This window comes from Mauremys reevesii, linkage group 9 (assembly GCF_016161935.1).
Source record: "Mauremys reevesii isolate NIE-2019 linkage group 9, ASM1616193v1, whole genome shotgun sequence".
Taxonomy (NCBI): Eukaryota; Metazoa; Chordata; order Testudines; family Geoemydidae; genus Mauremys; species Mauremys reevesii.
The window spans coordinates 48,693,412-48,719,850 of record NC_052631.1 but is presented as its reverse complement, the minus strand read 5'-3'; the positions used below and the strand labels follow the sequence as shown (position 1 = coordinate 48,719,850).

Sequence of the window (26,439 nt, the reverse complement as noted above, 5' to 3'; positions counted from 1 at the left end):
AGCTGGCAATGTTAGGTTGAGTTGGAGCCTGAACCCTGCCTGGGGCTCAGGCGCTCTGAGTTGTTCAGTAGGGCTAACATCAACATTTGCTAAGGGAAGATTCCCCTATTGTACATGAAGTTGAGGGCCACACACTGTCCCTATAGCACATGTGCTGCAAAGAACAGCTGCACACTTTAAGTGTCACAGGACTTCCTTTAAGCCTCCAGCATCTTGCTGCTTTCCTCTAGCAGCAGCCTATCAGGAACAACATTCTCCAGCTGCTAGAGAGAGCAAATAACTGAAGGCTGAATGATAGTCAGATCCTCATTAGCAAGGATGGGGGCATTATCCAAAGTTTTACTGTTATCTCCATCTACTGATTGGGGGACTATAGCCCAAATATCTGGACTAATATGGAAGACCAAAGAGAAACTGATTTTTCAATCAATAAAGAATTTCACTGAAACAAGCCAGCATAATCAGGAACAGGAAAGTCAACTACTGGGGGAAAAAACTGAACTTGTACTTTAAGTAACAATCGGCTGCATTTTCTGTTGTGATGATACAGCCAGCCCAATGTACACATATGGGCTGCCCCATTTTTTCAGTTTCGTGTAAGCCTGTTTCCAGTCTAGCAGCAGCAACTGTGGGGACTCAGCTCTACACATTTCTTCAAAACAGCATGACTTTCAAAGTCTGAGACCATTTAAATGCTTAGGTGGACAAACACAGCATTTTATTCTCTAAAGCTGGTTAGCTCTTTGCCACCAGGACTAATGAGAACTCACATTTTTACAATTTTTGCAGCCATTGAAGACAGCAGCGAACATCAGCCACTCAGGCTATGGCTCTGAACACACAGTTTCTCTAGAAACTGCAACATTAACAACCTCCCTCAGAACACTACCCTTGCCATCAGGGATATCATCTCCCTATATACCAACATCCCTCACAATGACAGAATTGCTGCCTGTCTGAAATACCTACAAGACAGTGGCCAACACTCAGATATTCACTCCAAACACATCACCATACTCATCTATTTCATCCTCACCCACAACTTTACATTCAACAACACATAACTTTGTCCAAACCAGGGGACCAGTCATGGGTTTTAGGATAGCTCCCCAATATGCCTTACAGCCCAATGGATCTAGAACCCAGGCTAGTAGAGCTGCCAAGTAACTGGCATCTCCATGTGCCAACCAACAGCAGCTGTAACCAGCTTGCACTCTAATGCCCACAAACCGCTGTGGAAACAGACCATGGGAAGCCCAACTCCTGGCTCCCAATAGGTTTTTATAGGACAGGGAGCCAAAGAGGTATTCCAGGAAGTGTCCAGGCAACAGTGTCGATCTCTTGTAGCTGCCATGACCATTCCTGCTTCTGAACTCCAGGCTTCATCTTTGGCTTGATTTGGACTTTGCCTCCTGACTCAGAATCTGACACAGACTCTGACCCTTGATATTGACCCTGGCCTGGAACCTGACTATGAACTCCTCTATGACCCCCAACCTCAGGTTTCCCTCTTCTTTGACCTAGGATCCCAAATGCCCTTGTTGGGATTTTGACAGTTTGTCTGGAGCACTCTCCCACATGGTGGAGGCCTACCCTGGGGGAACATGAAGGCAGTGGGCCACTCCCTGCCTGGCATGCCCTAGAGGGTATTTGAGATGGCAGAATGGGTTGACCACTCCCAGGAAAACCACCCCATGCTTCGAGCCCAAGCATCACAGCTCGCAACAGAGAACCAAGCTCTGCACAGGCAATCCACCCAGTTCCCTGATGAAAATGTGGCTCTGTGGGCCCATCTGGCATGGCACGCCACAAATAACCAGATGCTACAAAAGATGGGGGCCTGGCTGCAGGACGAGAATGCTACACTATGCACTGTCTGTGCACCCCAGGCCCCCAATTAAAAGATATTACCTCACCCACCCTATCTCTAATATCCCAAATCTCCCTTTTCAAAAGTATATGCATATTTTCAACATAAAGAAAGCCTAAACCCAATACTCATTTTACTTACTTTGCATGGAGGCCATTGTTTTCAGGCATATTCCATGCGTTTGAAGTCACATTAATAAGATTGTTAGTAGCCTTGAGAACAGCAAGCCATTCAATGTCATATTCCAGAGAATCAGATGCGTTGGGGTCATGGTCTATATCTATTACCTGAGAAAAACAATATTGACAAATGAGACATTTAATTCAACCTGACAGGAAGACATCATTCTATCTTTAAGCATTATCTTCAGGCAATCAGTTCTTAATTAAAAGCTCAGTATAACTGCCCACTGAATAAGGCAGAGGTTCTGTGAAAATAGTAGTATGTGATCATGTAATTAGAGACTATCGTAACGCATATGCACAAGGAGGCTGAATTAAGGCTGCACAGGCAACATGAATTCTAGCATTTCCTAACTTTTGAGTGCTTGACTTTATTTTTAAAGTTAAAAGTTGAAAACAGTTTGTGGGCAATATATTCAAGAATCTGCCCAGGTGGGTGCATCTGAGATACAGACTAACAAGCAGAAGTTACTTTTTAGTCCATTTATTTCCACCAATCCCGAACTGGTTTGTTTAACCCTTCCTTCAAAAAAAGGAAGGCAGTGGGGAAAGAACAATTGCATCTCCCAAGAACTGCATTTATAGAACTATCCAACCTATAATGTTTGGCAAAATATGATCAGAGCTGCTTTTCTCTTTCAGCCCAAGAAGGGGATTCATAGGGTAAGGAACATCCCCTGTTTTAAAGGATTCTGAAAGAGATCCTGGGCCTTTTGAAGATAGCCTTGAAAACACAGAACTGATCACTGGTGTTGTATTAGTCACTGATTTTTCTCTATACTAGTACTAGTCATTAATAGTCTTCCTTACAGTTACCTGTAGGATTGACCTTGGGCGATGGTCTTGATATCTGGTTGTAAAGCAGTGCATGTACTGAGCAGTCTGTGTGGCTTCTTGCCACAAAAGGTAAAGCTCATTAGCTGGAGAGACACAATAATCTAGTGGACTAACAGCCAGGAACCCCAGTGTTCTACCTCCCATCTCTGAACCAGACTATGTCTCTGGTTTTAATCAAGTTAAAAACTCCAGACTACAAAAAGGCACTCTTGTAGACCGCTGAAAACCCACTTGGCCCTGTTTGTAGGAAGCCAAGTCTTTAAGAATTAATCAATTACTTCTAATGCAGAGTGCCTCGTGATGCATCTGCCAGCGAACACTTTCTTCAGTACCAACTTAATTCTCCAGTCCCTGACATACCTCAGTCCTGCTGCTATTACCCCAGTAAAACAGGTTGATGTGACAGTATTTGCATAGCAACTGCTGAAGCTTCTGCCAAAGATGGAATAACTATCCTCTTGATTAAAGCATCTCACCCCGCTGAAGGAAGGGGACATGTCCATGAACCAGTGGCAGATTCGGGGCTGTGGGTGCAGCAGGCCTGGGTCAGGTAAGCCACTTTCCACCTCCCCTAGAAACAAGCATGGGATTCAGCCCCCACTGCAAGTTCAGGAAGTGGCTGAGATCCACCACTTTCAGACATTTGGCAGCTTGAGTCAGTTTTTTGTTTGTGTGTCTTTCCCAGAATGGGGCTAAGTTTCCCACTGGGGCAGGATGAGATGGAGGAGGATACTCTGGCTGAGCAGGGATTGAGGAAGTTTGACTAGCAGTAGTACACAGAAGAGGGGGTTCTTATGTGAAGGAGAAACTGGGAAGAAATTGTACTGTACTTCTGGCAAGCTTAATTTTGTTGATTGTCTGTATCAGTTTGTCTTGTATTTTGGGGCAGGGACCATTTTCTTTTCCATTTATACAGCGCCCAGTGCAATGCAATCCCAATGCCAGGTAGGGCCTTTAGGCCCTAGAGCAATACAAATTCTAAAAAGTCCACTACAGATAGTAGGAAAAAGTCCTCTTTTGGGTACTGTGAGATATTGAATTCAATAAGATGTCTGGATTGGATTGTCTTTTAGGATTTCTCTGGAGTTTCATACCAAATAATTGTCCTTAAGGGGTTATGCATTGGATCACCAGCTACTTTTCCACCCTACCCTGGTCAAATTCTCATCCCACAATCACCTGATCACAGTATCATGAAATAAGCGGGGGGAAAAAAGCCTGTTTAGGGGCTCTCCCTCACCAGGACAGACTCAGGAAGTTCACTTTCCTCAAAAGGAGGATCTTGTCTTTTTCCATTTTTATTTCCCTTAGGCTTACGTTTCAGGCATTTTACAGGGGCCTTCAGTTACTTAGCTACTGCCTCCAAAGACAGAAGAATACATGTGGCTAGACAGTGGCACCAGGACACAGCCCATAGTGAGGTGGGGTCCATTGTTGCACCTTCCCAGGAAAGAGGTATTAAGTCACAATACATCACAATTCCCTCCACTACCCCTACTTGCTTCAAGAAGAGGGGTGGGAGAGAAAAGTAATTTAATTCTGATCTATACCAGCAACAAGTTACGACTACACACGCTCCACTGGTCAGCGCGTTGAGGGGTCAGAGCAAAAGCTCCACATATTCCCCCATCCTCATGCTCTATAGTAGTAATAAGTAAATACACAGTGCCCCTCATTCCTGTATCCTGCTACAAAGTCCTGGCAGTTTGTACAGGGGCATATGGAGGGATTCTTATGATCCCCTATTCCTCTGTGCAGACCAAGAGAGGATCCTCTTAATTTTCCACTACCCCATTAAGTCCTCTTCCCATATATGAGCAGCAACTGAGAGATTTAATTCTCTGGGGATGGAAGAATCATTCTTCAGCTTCCTGCTGAACTGTGAACTCCCTAGCCCAGATGTATAAAGTACTAAATGGTAGTAGATGACCACTTACAGTGGTCTTACCTGCAGGAAGTCTCTGTGTGGCAGACATTTATCCAGAGCCAAAAATTTTGTTGCTTTTGGCAGCTGTCCTTCAATGTTTGTCTAGGAAACAGGAATGAAACCATTACTGGCAATGCTGAAGATTCCCTGAAATATGACCTTTCTAATAACCAAATTATACATGGAGATTCCAGGGCAGAATTTAAACATTTTCTATTAAAACTGAATATTCTAAAGTTCCTGGAGATAAAAAGGGAGGACTGTGGTACAAAGAGGGAGAGCTTGAGCTGAAGTCAGAGGAAACTGGAGTAGATGACAGCAACAACACTGGGGGGGAGACACGAGTCTCCTTCAGCTGAAGCAATCAGGTTTAATCAAGCACACAAACCTTGTCTACGCTACGGACTAAATTGCCCACTGCCTGCTGCTGTGATGGATGCATCGATTTAACAGGTCTAGTGAAGAAGAAATAAGTCAACAGGAGAGCTTTCTCCTGTCTACTTAATTAATCCATTTTAATGAGACACAGAAGCTATGTCAACAGGAGAGCATCTCCTGTCAACATAGCGTTAAGTCAACGTAAATTACATCGACTTATGCTACATAAGTTTTATGTAACTAACAGATTGACTTACATCGCTAGTGTAGACTAGGCCACAGACTCAGAACCTCGGAAGGGGCTATTCTCATAAGGGAGAGAAAGAGATTTGCCAAGACAGGAAGCTCTAGAGACACAAGAGCCGTCAACTGTTTGTGATTTTTATACTGTTTGAAGTTTACCAACTGTTAAGGAGCACAAAGAGAATGTAGCCAATGACTTTCCTAGGCCTGGTCTACACTACTGGGGGGGGGGGGGGAAGGGAGGGCGAACTAAGGTACACGACTTCAGCTACACAAATAGTGTAGCTGAAGTCGAACTACCTTAGTTCGAACTGCCTACCTGTCCAGACGCCACGGGATCGAACTCCGCGGCTCCCCCGTCGACTCCGCCACCGCCGTTCGCGGTGGTGGAGTTCCGGAGTCGACGGGAGCGCGTTCGGAGTTCGAACTATCGCGTCTAGATTAGACGCGATAGTTTGAACTCCGAGAAGTCAAACTCTCCGCGTCAACCCGGCGGGTAAGTATGGACCTACCCCTAGTTTGCATTACTCTGGTTGACAAGAAACTAGTAAATAAATCAACAGGTTTAAACCTAGCAGGTTTTCTGGCTTTGTCTGGGCTACTCATGAACTCTCCCTGTCTGCTCTGACCCTTGCCATATCTCAGGCATCAAAAAGAATACCTGGTTATTTGAGACGAGTATCTTCCCTGCATTGCTCTAAGCCCTCCTTTCACTATATTTACAGACTATCTCCTTCACAAAGTGAAAAATCCAGCTGTCTATTTTTAAAATTAAATATAATTTTCTAGTTCAGCAACTCAACTTGTTTAGTGACCATCAGGGCAGAGTAATTTATCGTTTTAAGCCAAACTTTTTCAAAACAAAGTAATAGTTCTACAAATAGCTTCAAAAATATCTTATGTCTTATAAGCAGAATAAGTTATAACATTCTCTGTCTTCATGAGTTAAGACTCTTTAGATTATGTTAAACCTTTGATTATTAGGGTGAATTAATAGTTACTTAATATAGGTAGGAGTTCTTTCTATAAGCAATATGAAAATACATTTATAAAAGAAAAGCAAATAAGTTTTTACAAAGAGAGAAGTGCTCGTGTGGATCTGGCTACTGGGATTAGAAACCTTATATATACACATGACATGCTTTTGTTTATTTGTTACCTGGTGTTGCATTAAAGCTGCAAATTTTACATGAAGATGTGCTGAGAACCAATACGTGGGTTGAAAGTGCTGCAGAAGCTCTGAAGCAGCAGGGCTTCCCAATGTATTGTTTTCCACTTCTTGGCGGAAAAAAGATTTCATTTTAAGAAGCTGTTTCTTGTTTCCATAGTGATATATACTTCTTGGCCAATCATGTGACATAAATATATCCATAGGATGCTTTAGCTATAAAGCAAAAAATAAACATAGGAAAAGAACAGCACTTGAATGAATACCAATGAAGGGAGAGCATACTTGATTCTTTTTGTCTGACCAGAGTGGATTTTGACTGACAGTCTTACTTTCTAAACACTGAGGTTATACTACTGGATGCAATCTTCCAGAGTGCCATTGAGTTTGATCTTGCGTTCTCTAAACTCTATGGTTTGTGTGCCACTTTCTTGCTTTCCTGGGGACCGGTAAGCCAGCCTTTAGTGCACAGTATCATTTTGATATCTCTCCTCAGAGGCAAATGTCAAGCGGTTATAAGGCCATAAGAATTTCTAAAATTATAGCCATATAATAAGTGCTATATACAAAGCAAATTCACACAATAGAAAATGTTGGAAGAAAGTATCACTATACTTTAATTCTAGTTATTACAAACATAAGTTAGTTGTAGTCTATTGGCATACATTATCTTCTGAGCTGGCAAGCTACTTAAGCATGGGTGAGATTCCCTGTGTTACTCTCAATCCCCATCTATGCTATTTTCTGGAAGTATTTTAGCTATCCCCTGCCTAAAGGCACTTCAATAGCTCTTTTAAAACTGCATAATAATTTTTCCATCTCCAAGCCTGTGATTTTTCTAGCACCATGCTCAGAGATTTTCCATAGTGCAGCAGTGAAACTGCAGTAGGTCAGTTTCATTCTTTTGCAACTTGGGAAAGTTCTGAGCTGCAGCAGAAGCAGTCACTCATTCATTCTGGCTACATCTACGCTACAGAGCCTATGTTGGCACAACTACATTGGTATAGTCCCCTAGTGCTGAAAGAAGAAGTTCTGTCAGTATAGTAACATGACCTCCTAGGACATTAACTATGCCGACAGAAGTCCTCTTCTGTCTGCATAACTGTTTACACTGGGGCTTTTGTCAGCATAGCTATATAGCTACGGTTGTGTTTTGGTTTGGGTTTTTTTTTTTGTTTTTTTTTTTTTTTTTAATATCTCTGATCAACATAGCCATGCTGATATAAGTTTTAAATGTAGACCAGGCCTCCAAGTGGCTACAGGAGGATTAGGTTAGGAGGCCAAGTATCAGAGGGGTAGCCATGTTAATCTGTATCCACAAAAACAATGAGGAATCCGGTGGCACCTTAAAGACTAACAGATTTATTTGGGCATAAGCTTTCATGGGTAAAAAACCCACTTCTTCAAATGCATGGAGTGAAATGCCCAAATAAATCTGTTAGTCTTTAAGGTGCCACCGGATTCCTAAGTTAGGAGGGACCATCCTCCCCCATCAGAGCCACCAGCAGTCTCTGAATGGGAACAGAGGAAAAAGTATTCCTTTTACCTTCCAGGATCAGAGATAGGTCTTTTGGGGAGTGATGGGGACCTCCCTAAGTGCTGGAAAATTATGAAATGCAAAGTTATAGTGACGCTTCCCACACCACGTTAATGGTCTCTGAAGGGATGGCAGTAGGTATTGAGAATGACAGTACCTTACCTTCCCTAACCAAGAATGCCATTCTCTGTACCCAGCACAACTCCAATGCAACACTCCTATTCACACAGTCCAACAAACTCATTGTGCTCCATGCAGCATGACTATTCTGGGGAGTATTCGCTGCTGGTTTGCAGAGATCCCACTTCACAAAAAGGCTGAGGGAAGGACAGTACTGCGATCTCATTCAGTCACTCCTTAGGGTAGGGATCAAAGGAAGCAGAGTTAAAGTTACATGGGAAGTGTCACCTTAACTCTGCATTTCCTTCAGGGAAGCTGACTGCTCCCTATATTATATGGACAGGAAACTGAAACCTTGTCTTAGTCAGGAAGAAACTTCTAGGGTTTGCAGGGGAGAGAAGCTACAAGCTCCAGTTCTGAGAGCTCACTAGCATCTGCTGAAGTGCTGTAGCTTTAACAGAGGCTCCTCCCATTTGAGGAACCATGGCAGCCTGGAAGAGCAGATATGGCACTTGAGAGGTTGCCCTGCCCAAGAATACAGGTAACCCTTGTGCTGGAGTGAGGGAGACTAAAGAGAGCCATGAAGGTCCTCCTTCCACCCCACCCACAGACATCTTTGCTCCTGCCATATCCTCACACACCACAGGGAAGTTGAGGCAGGTATCCCTGCTCCCCCTTCCAGGCCTTCTCCCAAAACACACTGAATTAAATACTCAGGAAATTCCTGAGTTTTGTTTGCAAGGAATTAAGTCTGATTAAGTAGCATTCCCCTCCTCCCACACAAAGGGCCAGTCGATGCCACACCTTTTAACTATACCCCAATCCCAACACAGTACATCTCTGCTAACAGTGCTAGACAGGAAACTGTCCTTCAGTTTCCAACTGAAACCCACTAGTTTCCCTCAGATGCCAAAATAAAACCTTAGCTACAGCCTCCAGCTTTCCCAATAACGTGCATGGGTTAAGTGTGCAGTGTAAGTCCCCTTGAATATTTCCTGATATTGCAGAGGATGTAATTAAGGATTTGCATCATGCTGTGAGGGAGACCTGTGTGATGTGTTTCTTTATCAACTGAAGAAGGCAGTCTTGAGACAATGCAGAGACTAGTGGCAAGGCCTGTAGAATTACCCTTCTATTGCGAATAGCAGAAGCAAACTTTGATTGTGTCAATGGAAACAGATAATGTAAATTCAGATCACCAACATGCTCATCTCTAGATTAGCCTAATCTCATACAGTATTATCTACCCTCTTTAAAAAAAAAAAAAAAAAAAAAAAAAACTTTTCTCCCCACCTGTTTGAGTTTGAAGACTTCAATATTCCTCACATGGTACGCACTTCTTACAGTCTGCTGATTGTATGGAGGATACTCAAAATGACCTGAAACATACCAAGAAAAACTGGTCACACAAGAGATTGGTTTCAGAGTAGCAGCCGTGTTAGTCTGTATCCGCAAAAAGAACAGGAGTACTTGTGGCACCTTAGAGACTAACAAATTTATTTGAGCATAAGCTTTCGTGGGCTACAGCCCACTTCATCAGATGCATGTAGTGGAAAATACAGTAGGAAGACAGACAGAGAGAACATGAAACAATGGGTTCCTAGAGGAAGCAAGGGGAATTAAATTGCAAGGAGTGAGCCTTGTCTTGGGGTGTTCAGAGCATAAGTGGGGGAATAAAGCCTTGAGACTTTGAAGCTCTGAAATTCAAGTTGAGTCAGTCCCTTGATATTTATATACAAAACGCCAACTTACATACTCAGTTTTATAGATAAAACTATTAACTAAAGAATGCTGCCAAAGAAGCATTAGGATGATTAGCATTAGGATGATTGCTACAAAGACTTGTACATCCACTGGAAGCTCTTTTTCTGATCATGCTTGGCAACTGACTGCCAAAGTATTATGAGCAAGCGTAGGTGCTCCAGATGTAAGACACCTTTGCTGGTGTCAATGGCTGTTTTCAGCTTGAAGAGTCTGCACACAAACACATGGACTCAACTGTGGGACTCTGTTCACAGGCAACTTTGGAGAATTTAGAAGTTCTCCAACACACACTATAAATAGAACACCTAAAATTCCATGCTCTTTTTATTAATTGCAAGATGTTTCTGAATGTATATGTTAATAAAAAGTCAACGTTACATAAAATATTACCTTTTTTGTAATCATGAGATTTGAAAATGCCAGAAATTCCACCAATTCTTACACCACGATATTTTACTACGCCTGCATAACCTAGAATGACAAGAGATTAAAATAAAATTCTCTGCATATCAGGAAAACAGGGAGCTTTCAGGAATTGTAATCTAGTCTGTTCAACTTTAACACAATGTGCATTAGGTACAAAAGAATTGGTTCAGATAAAATAACTCAATCAGAACTATGGTTCAAATGAGTTACATTGTAGAAAATGTTCACTTGCCTCTGCATTACTTCCAATCCCAGACAAAACCTATTATTGTAGAAAGCAATTTTTGTATTTCTAACCTCCCAAAACAACTGAAGTCTTTCACATAGCAGCAGCACACGTTTTCATGATTCTTTACAAATAAAATAAAACTAAGTCTTACAATTTAAGACTGACAAAAATAAAAGCACAAGGCAAGTCAGTCATTTGGGGATAACTGAAGGTGAAAAGCAAGGACTGATTGAAGATTTTTAAAGAGAAATTTGAAGGATAAGAAATATTTGGCAGAAGCAAACATGGAGACTTTCAGTCACACAGAGCATGAAAGACGACCAAAAAAAAAGTAAGATGAAAAGAAGGGAGCAGTAAAGGAAATATTTTAGAAGATGAGATGAGATTTAGGAGGGGGAGAATTATAAGAACAGCCATACTTAGACCATCAAGCCCAGCATCCTGTCTTCCAACAGTGGCCAGTGCCAGATGCTTCAGACAAGTGGTCACCAACCAGTCGATTGCGATTGACTAGTCAAGCCTGGAGCCTCTGCCAGTCAATCGTGATCTCCAGCCACTAAAAGTCCGGTGGCGCGGCACATCTAAGGCAGGCTCCCTGCCTGCCCTGGTCCCCAACCACTCCCAGAAGCAGCTGGCATGTCTCTGCGGACCTGGGGGGGCAGGTGGCTCCGCATGCTGCCCCCTCTCCCAGCGCCAACACCGCAGCTCCTGTCAGCCGGGAACTGCGGTCAATGGGAGCTGCGGGGGCGGCGCTTGCTGCCCCGGGGGGTGGGGGGGGGGGAGAAAGAAGGGAGAGCAGCAGATGTCCACACATGCCACCCCTGCAGCTCCCATTGGCCGCAGTTCCTGGCCAATGGGAGCTGCAGAGTCAGCACTGTGGGTGGGGGAAGCAGCAGTGCATGGAGCTGCCTTCTCCCCCACCCCCCTCAGAGACATGCCAGCCACTTCTGAGAGCGGCGTGGGGCCAGGGCAGGCAGGAGCCTGCCTTAGCCCTACTGCACCGCCAACCGGGAGCCACCTGTGGTAAGCACCTCCCAGACAGAGCCTACACTTCACATCCCTCCTGCACCCCAACCCCCTACCCCAGCCCAGAGCCTGCACCCAAACTCCGTCCCAGAGCTTGCATCCCTCACCCCCTCCCGTACCCCAACCCCCTGCCCCAGCCTGGAGCCCCCTCCTGCACCCAAACTCCCTCCTAGAGCTTGCACCGCTCACCCACTCCTGCATGCCAACCCCCTGCCACAGGCTCAGCCTGGAGCCCTACCCCACTCCAGCACCCCAACTCCCTGTCCCATCCCAGTGAAAGTGAGTGAGGGTGTGGGAGAGCAAGCAATGGGGGGTGGGGGGGAATGGAGTCAGTAGGGCAGGGCCTTGGGGAAGGGGCAGGGTAGATCCTGGGTTGATCTTAAATTCAAAAAGTGATTTTGTGTGTAAAAAGGTTCGAGACCACTGCTTCAGAGGAAATTAAGAGAACAGAACAGATCATCAAGTGATCTATCCCCTGTTGTCCAGTCCCAGCTTTTGGCAGTCAGAGACTTAAGGACACCCAGAGCATGGGGTTGTGTCAGTGACCATCTTGGCTAACAGCCATTGGTGGACCTATCCTCCATGGTCTTATCTAATTCTCTTTTGAACCCCATTATAGTTTTGTTGCCAGGGGATGTTGTTTAGCCAAGTGGGTTTTTTTCTCCCCTTTATTATAAACCTTTAGTTTTAAACACTGAAGGATTGGCTGGCAGCGTAGTATTTTGGGTAAGATCCAAACTTATACTGCCCTGGTAATGTGGCTGACCCTTTGGGGGTCAGAAGAACATTTTGTATATGTGAGCAGTTTTGTTTTTGAAAACAGTTCTCACAGTACTGGACCTAGGTGTGGACTGGGAGCCAGCGAATTGAAATGCAATAAAGGTGGCTGTGTGTTTCTTTTTTGCTTCTTGATAACCAGTGTGGGGAATCAGAAGCACAGTTTGTGACTGGTTGGGGATTTTAACTTCAATGTTACTCACAGACTGGTGGGTATTTGCTCTCCCTTTTGCAGCGTGCCTTGACCTTAGCATTTCCAGTGAGTCCTGCCCCAGGCACCACAGGTCACCTTGGTGTAGTTAACACAGAACCGAATCATTTGGGTTTTGGATCAGAACCCCATGCTATTCAAAATTTGAAATTTAAAACTGAGAGTGTCAAAGGTTAAGGTTAGTCACAATGAGTGATCCACAATCAAAACTGCAAGCCCCGAGAGTCAGCGTCTTCAGCATGAGGGAGAAATGGGAGAACTTCGAATGCAAGAGAAGCAAGCCTTGGCCCAGCTGAAAAAAGAAGCTGTGGAGAGAGACAGGCGAGCTGAGGAAAGAACTAAGCGAGAGAGAGAGAGAGAGAAAATCTCACAGGAGGCGAATGGATCTGCTGCAAGCTGAGACTGATGCTGCCAGACTTAAACTCCAAATCAAAATAATAAAAGAACAGCAGGTCCATGTTATCTTGGAATCTCAGCTCCTCTCTACAGCAATGATGGAGATAGAGACTGTTCAGTTTATAAGAATGTTGGTATGTCGTTTAATAATGATGTGGTAACTATGTTAATCAGGGTAATGTCATAACCCAGTCCCAGATAAAGTATGAATGTGAATCCTCTGTATGTTGTCTGTAACAGGCAGATTTGTAAAGCAGTTGCATGTGTTTAACCAGGTATGCTATAACAAGGAAGACAGTGTCTCAAGCCTTGGGATTGTGGAAAATAGCTGTTTGTCCGGTCAGAAAAGCAGTTTATATGGTGAAGAAATTTCTGAATGTCTGTCTAATATCTCAGAAGTGAATCTGGAGTTAAATGAAGTACAGAAAGAAGCTCAGGAAAACATTTATTTAGAAAAAAATAGAGTTGATGGTCAGTGTGAAGCCCTAAGTGAGGAAGGAAAGGAGAGATTTCTAGTGGGTGATGGATTGCTGGCAACTGAAGTTTATAAAAGTGAGACTGAACAAAGTAAAAGTGATTTGCTTAAAGTAACTCAGTATGATGAGCCACTGTTTGTAGAAAGCAATAGTTTATCTGTTGAAGAAAAAACTGTTTCCAATTCTTTGTCTGTTGCAAATAGCAGTGTGCCTAATGAAGCAGAATGTACTTCCAAGTCCTTTGTCTGTGGAGCAGACAGAAGGTGCCCATCAGCCTATGATGGTTGAAGAGATTTCATTTGTCCCTGAGTGGTTCTGGACATGACTGAAACCCAAGAAGGAAGTGTTCCTAAGCTTGTGTGGGGGTAATCTGCATTTTACCAGTGAGGAAAGCTGCAGAGGGAAAGAGTGCCTCTAACCCAGGCCCTCCATACAGGGCCCACAACCCCGACATGGCCCTCAGGCCAAAAAGTTTGCCCACCCCTGGACTACAAGCTGTCAGGAACAGTATCCCTGATGAGGTCACAGCATGCCTGGTGGCTGAGCTTTGTGACTTTGTCCTCACCCACAACCATTTCAGATCTGAGGACAACTTATACCTTTGAGTCAGTGGCACTGCTATGGGTACTCGCATGGCCCCACAGTATGCCAATATTTTTATGTCTGACTTAGAACAACGCTTCCTCAGCTCTTGTCCCCTAGTGCCCCTCCTCTACTTGCACTACATTGATGACATCTTCATCATATGGATGCACAGAAAGGAGGCCCTTGAAGAATTCCACCTGGATTTCAACAATTTCCACCCCACCATCAACCCCAGCCTTGACCAGTCCATGCAAGAGATTCACTTCCTGGACACTACAGTGCAAATAAGTGATGGTCACATAAACACCACTCTATACCGGAAACCTGCTGACCACTATACTTACCTACATGCCTCCAGTTTCCATCCAGGACACATCACACGATCCATTGTCTACAGCCAAGCCCTAAGATACAACCGAATTTGCTCCAATCCCTCAGAAAAAGAGACAAACACCTACAAGATCTTTATCAAGCATTCTTAAAACTACAGTTCCTACCTGGGGAAGTGAGGAAACAGACTGACAGAGCGAGAAGGGTACCGAGAAATCACCTACTACAGGACAGGCCCAACAAGGAAAACAACAGAACACCACTGGCCATCACGTACAGCCCCCAGCTAAAACCTCTCCAGCGCATTACCAACGATCTACAACCTATCCTGGAAAACAATCCCTACTCTCACAGACCTTGGGAGGCAGGCCAGTCCTCGCTTACAGACAATCCCCCAACCTGAAGCAACTACACACCACACCACAAAAACACCAACCCAGTAACCAATCCCTGTAGCAAACCTCATTACCTACTCTGTCCCCATATCTACTCTAGCGACACCATCAGAGGACCCAACCATATGAGGCACACCATCAAGGGCTCATTCACCTGCATGTCTACTAATGTTATATATGCCATCATGTGCCAGCAATGCCCTCCTGCCATGTACATTTACCAAACCAGACAGTCCCTACATAAAAGAATAAATGGACACAAATCAGACATTGGGAATGGTAACATACAAAAGCCAGCAGGTGAACACTTCAATCTTCCTGGACATTCTATAACAGATTTAAAAGAAACTATTCTTGAACAAAAAAAAATTCAGTAACAGACTTCAAAGAGAAACAGCAGAACTAAAATTCATTTGCAAATTTAACACCATTAATTTGGGCTTGAATAGGGACTGGAAGTGGCTGGCTCATTATAAAAACAGCTTCGCCTCTCCTGGAATTGACACTTCCTCATCTATTATTGGGAGAGGACTACATCCACCCTGATTGAATTGGCCCTGTCAACACTGGTTCTCCACTTGTGAGGTACTCCCTTCTCTTCATGTGTCATTATATAATGCCTGCATCTGTAACTTTAACTCCATGCATGTGAAGTAGTGAGGTTTGTTACCCACGAAATCTTATGCCCAAATAAATCTGTTAGTCTTTAAGGTGCCACCAGACTCCTTGTTTTTGTGGATACAGACTAATACAGCTACCCCCTGATACTTCTCACCCTTTAGAGCAGGGATCGGCAACCTTTGGCACATGGTTCGCCAGTGTAAGCACCCTGGCTGGCCGGCCAGTTTGTTTACCTGCCGCATCCGCAGGTTCGGCAGATCGCATCTCCCACTGGCCGCCGTTCGCTGCTCCAGGCCAATGGGGGCAGGGGAAGTGGCAGCAAGCTCTCCCTTTTGCAGCCTGACCTGACATTGACATTTCCAGTGAGGGCTGCCCCAGGCTCCACCCAGTCACAATAAGTTCCACAGGTTGAATCTGCATTGTGTGAAGTAGTACTTAATTATGTTTGTTTTAAGTCTACTACCTGTTCATTTCATTGGTGACCTCCCATTCTTCTATGATGCAAAGGTGTAAATAACACATCTTTATTTACTTTCACCACACCATTCATGATTTTATAGACCTTTATCGTTTCATCCCCCTTAGCCGTCTCTTTTCTAATGCAAAATAAGATCTTGTAGATAAAAGCAAAGAACCTAAACTTAATCCAGAAAGCAGTAAGGCCAATTTAGTGATAGGAGCAGGAGAGAAAGGTCATTAGCAGTGGCATGTCCAACTGACTGGAACGGAAATAGACTTGAACAGAAACAGGACAGTAGTGAGGGAACCAGACGAAGGTGGGTTACATTAATTGTAAAAAGTGACCAAGGCACAGGGAAGGGTGTTAGGAGTAGTAAGGATAATAAAGAAGCTAGTTTGGGCAATATTAGAGCGAAACCACCACCAAGAAACAAAGTAAGAAAATAGGTCAGAATACTCAGACTGTGGTCCTGGGAAATAGGAAAGATAAGCAGAGATGAGAGAATGTAGCATGAGTAAAGAAATTAAGAAGGAAGATTAAATTCAGTTGCAGAGAGAGTTTGATATGATAGTTGGTCATCTACCCCTTATCCCATCAACTTGTCAGATCGTCATGCAAGCATCGCCATCTTCGTCTGTACAAGGCAGCACTGAAGTCCACCTGCTTACCATCTTCTTTGATGCAATCCATCCATTTGCAGGTCATCCAACAGGAAATTTCAGAGCCAATTTGAAATCAAAGGGTTGGATAGAAAAGGTGAGGTGGAGGGTAAAGAGAAAAACTGGCAAATTCTCAGCATAATTTAAACACTGGCACTTGTAGAATACAGAAAGAAACCAAAAACAGAACCCAGAAGTACTGAAGTCACTAAAAACGAAAACTCGGGCTCACGAGATAACCCAGACAAAGACATCTTACTATATTCTGCTAGAAACAGCAAAGAATCCTGTGGCACCTTATAGACTAACAGACGTTTTGCAGCATGAGCTTTCGTGGGTGAATACCCACTTCTTCGGATGCAAGTAGTGGAAATTTCCAGGGGCAGGTATATAGAAGCGAGCAAGAAGCAAGCTAGAGATAACGAGGTTAGATCAATCAGGGAGGATAAGGCCCTGTTCTAGCAGTTGAGGTGTGAAAACCAAGGGAGGAAAAACTGGTTCTGTAGTTGGCAAGCCATTCACAGTCTTTGTTTAATCCTGAGCTGATGGTGTCAAATTTGCAGATGAACTGGAGCTCAGCAGTTTCTCTTTGAAGTCTGGTCCTAAAGTTTTTTTGCTGCAGGATGGCCACCTTAAGATCTGCTATTGTGTGGCCAGGGAGGTTGAAGTGTTCTCCTACAGGAGAACACTCCAACCACACACTAAGCCCAGAAGAACAGTCTGTCCTATCTCAGGGACTCTCTTTCTGCCCTGCCACTCCCACCAACATGATACAGTTCTGCGGCGATCTGGAAGCCTACTTTCGCCGTCTCCGACTCAAAGAATACTTCCAGGACAACACTGAACAGCGCACTGATACACAGTTACCCTCCCACCAACAGCACAAGAAGAAGAACTCCACATGGACTCCTCCTGAGGGTCGAAATGACAGTCTGGACCTATACATTGAATGCTTCCGCTGACGTGCACAGGCAGAAATTGTGGAAAAACAACATCGCTTGCCTCACAACCTAAGTCGTGCAGAACGCAATGCCATCCACAGCCTCAGAAACCATCCTGACATTATAATCAAAGAGGCTGATAAAGGAGGTGCTGTTGTCATCATGAACAGGTCTGACTACCAAAAGGAGGCCGCCAGACAACTCTCCAATACCAAATTTTACAGGCTACTTCCCTCAGATCCCACTGAGGAATACACTAAGAAAGTGCACCATCTACTCAGGACATTCCCTACACTAACACCGGAACAAATCAACATACCCTTAGAACCCCAACCAGTGTTATTCTATCTACTACCCAAGATCCACAAACCCGGAAATCCTGGACACCCCATCATCTCGGGCATTGGAACTCTCACTGAAGGACTGTCTGGATATGTAGACTCTCTACTCAGACCCTATGTTACCAGCACTCCCAGCTATCTCCGTGACACCACTGATTTTCCTGAGGAAACTACAATGCATTGGTGACCTTCCAGAAAACACCATCCTAGCCACCATGGATGTAGAGGCTCTCTACACAAACATCCCACACGCTGATGGAATACAAGCTGTCAGGAACAGTATCCCTGATGATGCCACAGCACAACTGGTTGCTGAGCTCTGCGCCTTTATCCTCACACACAACTATTTCAAATTTAATGACAATATATATCTCCAGATCAGTGGCACCGCTATGGGCACCCGCATGGCCCCACAATATGCCAATATTTTTATGGCCGACCTGGAACAACGCTTCCTCAGCTCCCGTCCATCACACCCCTTCTCTACCTATGCTACATTGATGACATCTTCATCATCTGGACCCATGGGAAGGAACTCTGGAAAAATTCCAACATGATTTCAACAGCTTCCAGCCCTCCATCAACCTCAGCCTGGACCAATCTACACGGGAGGTCCACTTCCTAGACACCACGGTGCAAATAAGTGATGGTCACATTAACACCACCCTATACCGAAAACCTACTGACCGCTATGCCTACCTTCATGCCTCCAGCTTCCATCCCGGACACACCACAAGATCCATTGTCTACAGCCAAGCACTGAGGTACAACCGTATCTGCTCTAACCCTGCAGACAGAGACCAAACACCTAGAAAATCTCCACCAAGCATTCTCAAGACTACAGTACCCACACAAGGAAATAAGGAAACAGATCAGCAGAGCCAGACGTGTACCCAGAAGCCTCCTACTGCAAGACAAACCCAAGAAAGAAACCAACAAGACTCCACTGGCCATCACATACAGTCCCCAGCTAAAACCCCTCCAACACATCATCAGGGATCTACAACCCATCCTGGACAATGATCCCACACTTTCACAGGCCTTGGGTGGCAGGCCAGTCCTCGCCCACAGACAACCTGCCAACCTGAAGCATATTCTCACCAGCAACTGCACACCGCACCATAGTAACTCTAGCTCAGGAACCAATCCATGCAACAAACCTCGATGCCAACTCTGCCCACATATCTACACCAGCAACACCATCACAGGACCTAACCAGATCAGCCACACCATCACCGGTTCATTCACCTGCACGTCCACCAATGTAATATATGCCATCATATGCCAGCAATGCCCCTCTGCTATGTACATCGGACAAACTGCACAGTCTCTAAGGAAAAGGATAAATGGACACAAATCAGACATTAGGAATGGCAATATACAAAAACCTGTAGGAGAACACTTCAACCTCCCTGGCCACATAATAGCAGATCTTAAGGTGGCTATCCTGCAGCAAAAAAACTTTAGGACCAGACTTCAAAGAGAAACTGCTGAGCTCCAGTTCATCTGCAAATTTGACACCATCAGCTCAGGATTAAACAAAGACTGTGAATGGCTTGCCAACTACAGAACCAGTTTCTCCTCCCTTGGTTTTCACACCTCAACTGCTAGAACAGGGCCTCATCCTCCCTGATTGATCTAAGCTCCTTATCTCTAGCTTGCTTCTTGCTTGCTTCTATATACCTGCCCCTGGAAATTTCCACTACTTGCATCCGACGAAGTGGGTATTCACCCACGAAAGCTCATGCTGCAAAACGTCTGTTAGTCTATAATGTGCCACAGGATTCTTTGCTGCTTCTACAGAACCAGACTAACACGGCTACCCCTCTGATATATTCTGCTAATCTTCAACTGAGCATCTGAAGCAAAACTGAATCCTCCTGAGGTTCTCCCAATAATATATATCCAGAACTCCAAAAACAAAATCCAAAACAGTAATATGCATCTCAACCAAGTCAGAAATCTAAGAGTTTATAGAAAATACCTCAATATTTAACCCCTAGAAGTTCAAGCCCATATTTATTCAATAATTCTTTGATTTTTACAGATTTAAGTAAAAGCAGCAAAGAATCCTGTGGCACCTTAAAGAATTAAGTGACATTCCATACCAAGGTAATATATGTTTGGTGCCACCCATCCTCCATATGGCAGTTCTTGCAAGTGATTTGAGGCTTCATGATTACCCCCAATAAAGATCGTTAGAACAGGAGCCTTCTTCTCTCCCGAATAATACCTATTTCAGAAACAGAAAAACAACATCTTAACAATACACAAGTGATTTTTCAAGATGTTTACATGCTTAAGCAGCAGAAGTCTACACAAGTCTACATGCAAAAATGTTGGATTTTTAAGTTTTTTTTAAAAGATAGACATTATTTTACAGTCCCAAAGTAGCAGACAATGTGTAGCCTTCAGAAAGCATCAGCCACACAACCTGTTTCATTCAAACTGGACACCATTAAATTAGGCTTGAATAAAGACTGGGAGTGGATGGATCATTACACAAAGTAAAAACCATTTCCCTGTGCTAATTTTTCCCCTGTTACTCGCACCTTCTTGTCAACTGTTTGAAATGGGCCATCCTGATAACTACAAAAGTTTTTTTTCTCCTGCTAATAGCCCACCTTAATTGATTAGTCTTGTTAGAGTTGGTATGGCACCCGTTTTATCATGTTCTCTGTGTGTGTGTGTGTGTGTATATATATATATATATATATATCTTCCTACTGTATTTTCCACTCCATGCATCCGATGAAGTGGGTTTTTGCCCACAAAAGCTTATGGTTGAATGGGGGCACGGGTCCTGGGGGCCGTCAGGAAGGGGGAGGGGGGTTGGATGGGGCAGCAGGGGGCAGTGGTTCCAGGGGCGGTTAGGGGACAGGGAGAAGGGGTGTTTGGATGGGGCAGGGGTCCCAGGGGGGCCATCAGGAATGAGAGGAGGGATTGGATGGGGTGGCGGAGGGTGGTCAGGGGACAGGGAAGAGGGGGGTGGATGGGGCAGGGATCCCGGTGGGAGGTGTCAAGAAACGCAGGGGGTTGGATGGTGCAGGAGTCTCAGGGGGGCGGGCCACGACCCTCTTGTGGGATGAGGAGAGAACCGGTTGTTAAGATTTTGGCAGCTCAACACTGGCCAGGGGAGCAGGAGGCTGAGGAGGCAAGCAGGCAGGCAGTGGCAGGCGATGAGTATGCAAGCAGGGGAGGAGGGAGCTGAGAAGGCAAGCAGGGGGGCAAGTGAGCCAGGGGAGTGGGAGTCTGAGGAGGTGAGTGGGCGGGCATTGGCAGGGGGGCAGGTGAGCTGGCAGCAGGGGAGGAGAGCTGAGGAGGCGAGCAGGTGGGCAGTGGCGGGGGAGGGGGGCAGGTGAGCCATGCGGGGCTGAGGAGGCGAACAGGCAGGCAGTGGCAGAGAGCGAGTGAGCCAGCGGCAGGGGAGGGGTTTAGGAGACGAGCTATGAGTCGGTGGTTGACCTGTTCTACTGATCTGGTCTGGCTCCCATCCCCTCTCCAAGGGTTGCAGCTGGCTAGAGGTGCTCCCTTCCAGGCCTTCCTCATTCACACCTCATTCATGCAACAGGGCAATTGATTACAAAGTGGGGGGAGGGGGGAAGAGATCTTATTCTACTTCTAGCAAAAAGACATTTTTCCTTTACCTTAATTATACTGCCTTAGGGGCCCGCTATAACATATTACCAAGGTTCAATACCACTATTTCGGCTGGGTGGGGCTGGGAAAGGAGGGTTTGTTTCCGTGGGGGGGGCACTGGGTTGGTTGTATTTCGGGGGGGGGGCTGGGTGGCACTGGGGGGTGGGTGTTTCAGCAGCGCTGGGGGAGGTTCGGCGGGGCAGGGGGGGGGAGGTTCAGCCATCAGCTGTTTTCTTTGGAGTAATATGGCCCTTGCCGCTTTATGAGTTGTGCAGGTCTTACGGTGCCACACGTATGCCGCGGTCTTTTTACTGAAAACAAAGCTACTGTTATTTAGTTGTATATAAAAACGACAACGCTCAGTTTCGGGCTGCGTTTCACTTCAGGGGGACCCCGCCTTCTCCCGATCTCTGCAGAATCCGGCAGGGACGCGGAGTGCGTAGAGACCCTGAGGAGACGGGGGAGGCCCGGGCCTGGAGGCAGCGGCCGTTGGCGGCGGGGAGGGCGGTTTGAGCTCCAGTTACCCAGCGAGTCTGGGCAGAGGGCGCATCCTCCCCCCGCTGTAAGTGCCCGGTAGCGCGTCTGGCGGCGGCGGCGGGGGCCGCGGGACTCCAGCGCGAGCGGCCAGGCCAGGCCCGGCGCTCACCGGTAGAAGGTCTGCATGTGGCGGTACTTGGCCGACACGGCCATGCAGCGTAGGTCCGCCTCGTTGCGCACGGCCTGGAAGTCCCCGCAGCACAGCAGCAGGTCGATCCGCACGTTATTGCGCCGCTGCAGCAGCTCCAGCGTCTCGTAAAGCTTGTCCAGCTCGCCATGGCAGCAGCCGGCCACCGCCACCTTCATCCCGCCGCGCGGCGCGTGCTTAATGCGTCACCGGCGCCCGAGCTCTCGCCGGACGCCGTCCAGCGCGCCTGCACGTCAGCCCCCTCCCCTGCGGCTGAGCTGCGGCTCGCGCCAGAGCCTGGCCTGCGCGCTCCCGGGACACAATCAGGGCGTGCGCGTGCCGCTCTGGGCTTAGTGCAAAAGCCGGCCTCTGTGCGTGCCTGGCCACGTGCATGCTGTGTGCACGTGGGCTTGCTGCGTGCAGGTGCCTTTGGGTTTGGGAGTGTGCAGTCACGTGAATGGCCACCGTGTGTATGTGTCCATTGCGTGTACATGTGTGTAATAGCGCCCCACAAGGGCGTTATGGTCTGTGGGAGCTGTTGGCAGAAGCTACCAGAAACCGTCCAGCTCAATGCACACAGTTCACCGAACAGTCAACCTTTTTCTTCAATTAGCACAGGACTCAGCAAGTTCTGAATAACCATTAGCAATATCCCCATTTTCCAGAAGCACGACATTTATATAGCATCTTTTATCCATTACATTTTCCATGTAAAAGAGGCAAAGAGTTCTGTGGCACCTTACAGACTAAAAAACATACTGGAGCATGAGCTTTCGTGAGTGAATACCCACTTCGTCGGATGAATGCTCGTGCGCCAATACATTTGTTAGTCTATAAGGTGCCATAGAACTCTTTGCCGCTTTTACAGATCCAGACTAACACAGCTATCCCTCTGATACTATTTTCCATGTAGTTTGCAAACAGTATATTCCATATAAAATATTACTTTAAAAGACTGTTATGGTTGCAAGGTCAAACACTCTAAAGTTAGGAAATGCCAGAATTAAGGTTCTTCTGCAGAGACCTCCCTCAGTTGAGCTAAAAGAAAAACTCCATTAGCTGTTAACTTAACCTCTATTAAATGCCCAGAATGTTTTACTAACACAGAGTTAAAGTTATTCCGTGGCTGGCGCCCTGTGCCCTTCCAGAATGTAGCTGGCTGCTGCCATGGCGCCCTGGACTGGCTCAATTTAAACCTTTGAAAACCAAGAAACACAAAGTTAATGGACATGCTATCCCAAGGGAAGTGAGAGAACATGAATATGTAGGAGGGGTTGGCACAGAGATGAAGCCTCCGCACATTCCTCACTGCACAGCTCTGATCCCCTCCTTTCCACTCCACTCTCCAATGTATTCCTCAAACACCCCGCACACCAGGGGCGGCTCTAGCCATTTCGCTGCCCCAAGCACAGTGGCACGCCGTGGGGGGCGCTCTGCCGCTCGCCGGTCCCGTGGCTCTGGTGGACCTCCCGCAGACGTGCCTGCGGAGGGTCCGCTGGTCCCGCAGCTCCGGTTGACTTCCCGCAGGCATGGCTGTGGATGCTCCACCGGAGCCGCGGCACCAGCGGACCCTCCACAGGCACGCCTGCGGGAGGTCCACCGGAGCCGCCTGCCACCCTCCCGCCGACCGGCAGAGCGCCCCCCGCAGCGTGCCGCTCCAAGCACGTGCTTGGTGTGCTGGGGCCTGGAGCCGCCCCTGCCCCACACCCCTCCTTGCTGCTCCAACCCACATATACTTTCCAGCTGCTCATAGACCTCACACACTGCTCCGACACCACTCCAGCTCTTCCAACATTCCCTCCATCACACCCATTGCTCTGACCACACACATATCTCCTGCTGCTGTGAGTTAATGCACACAAATACTGTGGTCTGTGCCTTCACCTCTGTGCCCACTCCTTCCTCCTCCTTGCCACTCTGTGTCCCTAGAGTGGTAAATTTAGGGGGTCATGGGAAAGTAGGAAGGTGGTGGGGCTGTGAACAGTGCATGTACCAGCTGGACACAGGAAGGGGCAAGAGAGACCTTACTGAATAAGTTTACATGTCTTTGGGGTCCATTGTATTAAATTAATTATGTATGTATTATTGTGGGCCTGGATGATCATAAGAACATAACATAAGAACATAAGAAAGGCCGTACCGGGTCAGACCAAAGGTCCATCTAGCCCAGTATCTGTCTACCGACAGTGGCCAATGCCAGGTGCCCCAGAGGGAGTGAATCTAACAGGCAATGATCAAGTGATCTCTCTCCTGTTTCTATTTTATGTGTCTGTTGCAATATTCTCCTGCCATCCATCTCCATCCTCTGACGAACAGAGGCTAGGGACACCATTCTTACCCATTCTGGCTAATAGCCATTTATGGACTTAGCCACCATGAATTTATCCAGTCCCCTTTTAAACATTGTTATAGTCCTAGCCTTCACAACCTCCTCAGGTAAGGAGTTCCACAAGTTGACTGTGCGCTGCGTGAAGAAGAACTTCCTTTTATTTGTTTTAAACCTGCTGCCTATTAATTTCATTTGGTGACAGCAGGTTTAAAACAAATAAAAGCAAGTTTTTCTTCACACAGCACACAGTCAACTTGTGGAACTCCTTGCCTGAGGAGGTTCTGAAGGCTAGGACTATAATAGGGTTTAAAGAGAACTGGATACATTCATGGAGGTTAAGTCCATTAATGGCTATTAGGCAGGATGGGTAAGGAATGGTGTCCCTAGCCTCTGTTTGTCAGAGTGTGGTGATGGACGGCAGAAGAGAGATCACTTGATCATTACCTGTTAGGTTCACTCCCTCTGGGGCACCTGGCATTGGCCACTGTGGGTAGACAGGCTACTGGTCTGGATGGACCTTTGGTCTAACCCACTACTGCCATTCTTATGTTCTCTAAAATCCACAGTATATTCAGATTGCATTGAATATTGGTGGGTCACCTGGGCATATGAGCTAGGTATAATGGTGCAATTTTGGAATTATTTGAACAAGGGTTTCCCATCATAAAGTGCCTTGAGAAAAAAAAAGAACCAGAGAGCATTTTTTTCCAGTTCTTCTAACTTTTTATGATGCACACATAGAGCTCAAACCATTGCACTTGTAAGCCGTGTGGCCTGGCACTCTTGAGGATAAGGAGAGCTCTGTTTCCATTTGCTGGTAAACAGGGGGAATTATACTGAGCTTTCTACCCAGATTTCCTGTGGTGATACACTTTAACTGTATACAACAGGGGTCGGCAGCCTTTCAGAAGTGCTGTGCTGAATCTTCATTTATTCACTCTAATTTAAGGTTTCGCGTGCCAGCAATACATTTTAATGTTTTTAGAAGGTCTCTCTCTATAAGTCTATATATATGTATGTATATATAAATAAACAATTGTTGTATTTAAAGTAAATAAGTTTTTTTAAATATTTAAGAAGCTTATTTAAAATAAAATTAAAATGCCGATCTTATCAGTTTAGTGTGATCCTTTTCCTTGCTGAGTTTTCCAATGTGCGCCACAGCAGGGAGTGGCTGAGGCCAGGAGCAGAGCCCCGGGCTGGCTGCCGGTACCCCAGGCCAGCAGTGGGCTGAGTGGGGCTAGAAGTCTGGATACTGGCTGGCAGGGGGGCTGGTGGCCAGAACCCCAGACCGGCAGCGGGCTGAGCCTCTCAGCCTGCCACTGGCCCCACTCAGTCCACTGCTGGTCTGGGGTTCCGGCAGGGGTAAAAGTAACTTAAATTTCTTACAGGTACTGTCCTATTACAACCTCCCTCGGGGGGGAGGAGCTCAGGGGATGGGATGTGGGGGGGGGGAGCACTCAGAGCAAGGGGTTGGGGTGCGGGGGATCAGAGCAGGGGGTGGGGATGTGGATGGTGCAGGAGTCAGGGCTGGGAGCCTGGGGGGTGTAGGAGTCAGGGTTGGGTGGCATGAGGGGTTCAGGGCAGGAGGTTGGGGGGTGTAGAGGGAAGTCCCTGGGGGATGGGGACTTGGGGATGGCCTGGGACAGTCCCGGTTGTGGCTGGGTTAACTGGATGGTGGATGAGTCCCTGTCCCATGCTGTTCCTGTTTCTGCCAAGGGAGCTGTGGGCCAACTGTGTGGGGGCACTGCATCTGCAGGCAAATGGGGGGCGGCAGCAGAAGACCAGGGGAGCGACCAACGGATGGGGGGCACGTCCGGCTCTTCGGCAGCGGGTCCCTCACTGTGGGAAGGACCAGCCACCGAAAACTGAAGCGGCGGTGGTAGAGCTGCCGCAGATTGCAATTGC

The 26,439-nt window shown here is 46.4% G+C and overlaps 1 protein-coding gene across 1 annotated transcript in view; it reads right to left on the bottom strand.

Annotated features, from left to right (window-relative positions):
* The window catches only part of DBR1 (debranching RNA lariats 1), a 31,147-nt gene extending 8,662 nt beyond the window's left edge, over positions 1-22,485 (bottom strand). The window contains exons 1-7 of the mRNA XM_039486882.1: positions 22,185-22,485; positions 20,008-20,132; positions 10,417-10,497; positions 9,556-9,641; positions 6,597-6,821; positions 4,838-4,918; positions 2,012-2,157 (exon numbers count right to left, since the gene is read on the bottom strand). Of these exons, the coding sequence (XP_039342816.1) occupies positions 2,012-2,157; positions 4,838-4,918; positions 6,597-6,821; positions 9,556-9,641; positions 10,417-10,497; positions 20,008-20,132; positions 22,185-22,381 (941 nt within the window). The 5' untranslated portion in view covers positions 22,382-22,485. The remainder of the gene's footprint in view (positions 1-2,011; positions 2,158-4,837; positions 4,919-6,596; positions 6,822-9,555; positions 9,642-10,416; positions 10,498-20,007; positions 20,133-22,184) is intronic.
* Between the last annotated feature and the right edge of the window lie 3,954 nt (positions 22,486-26,439).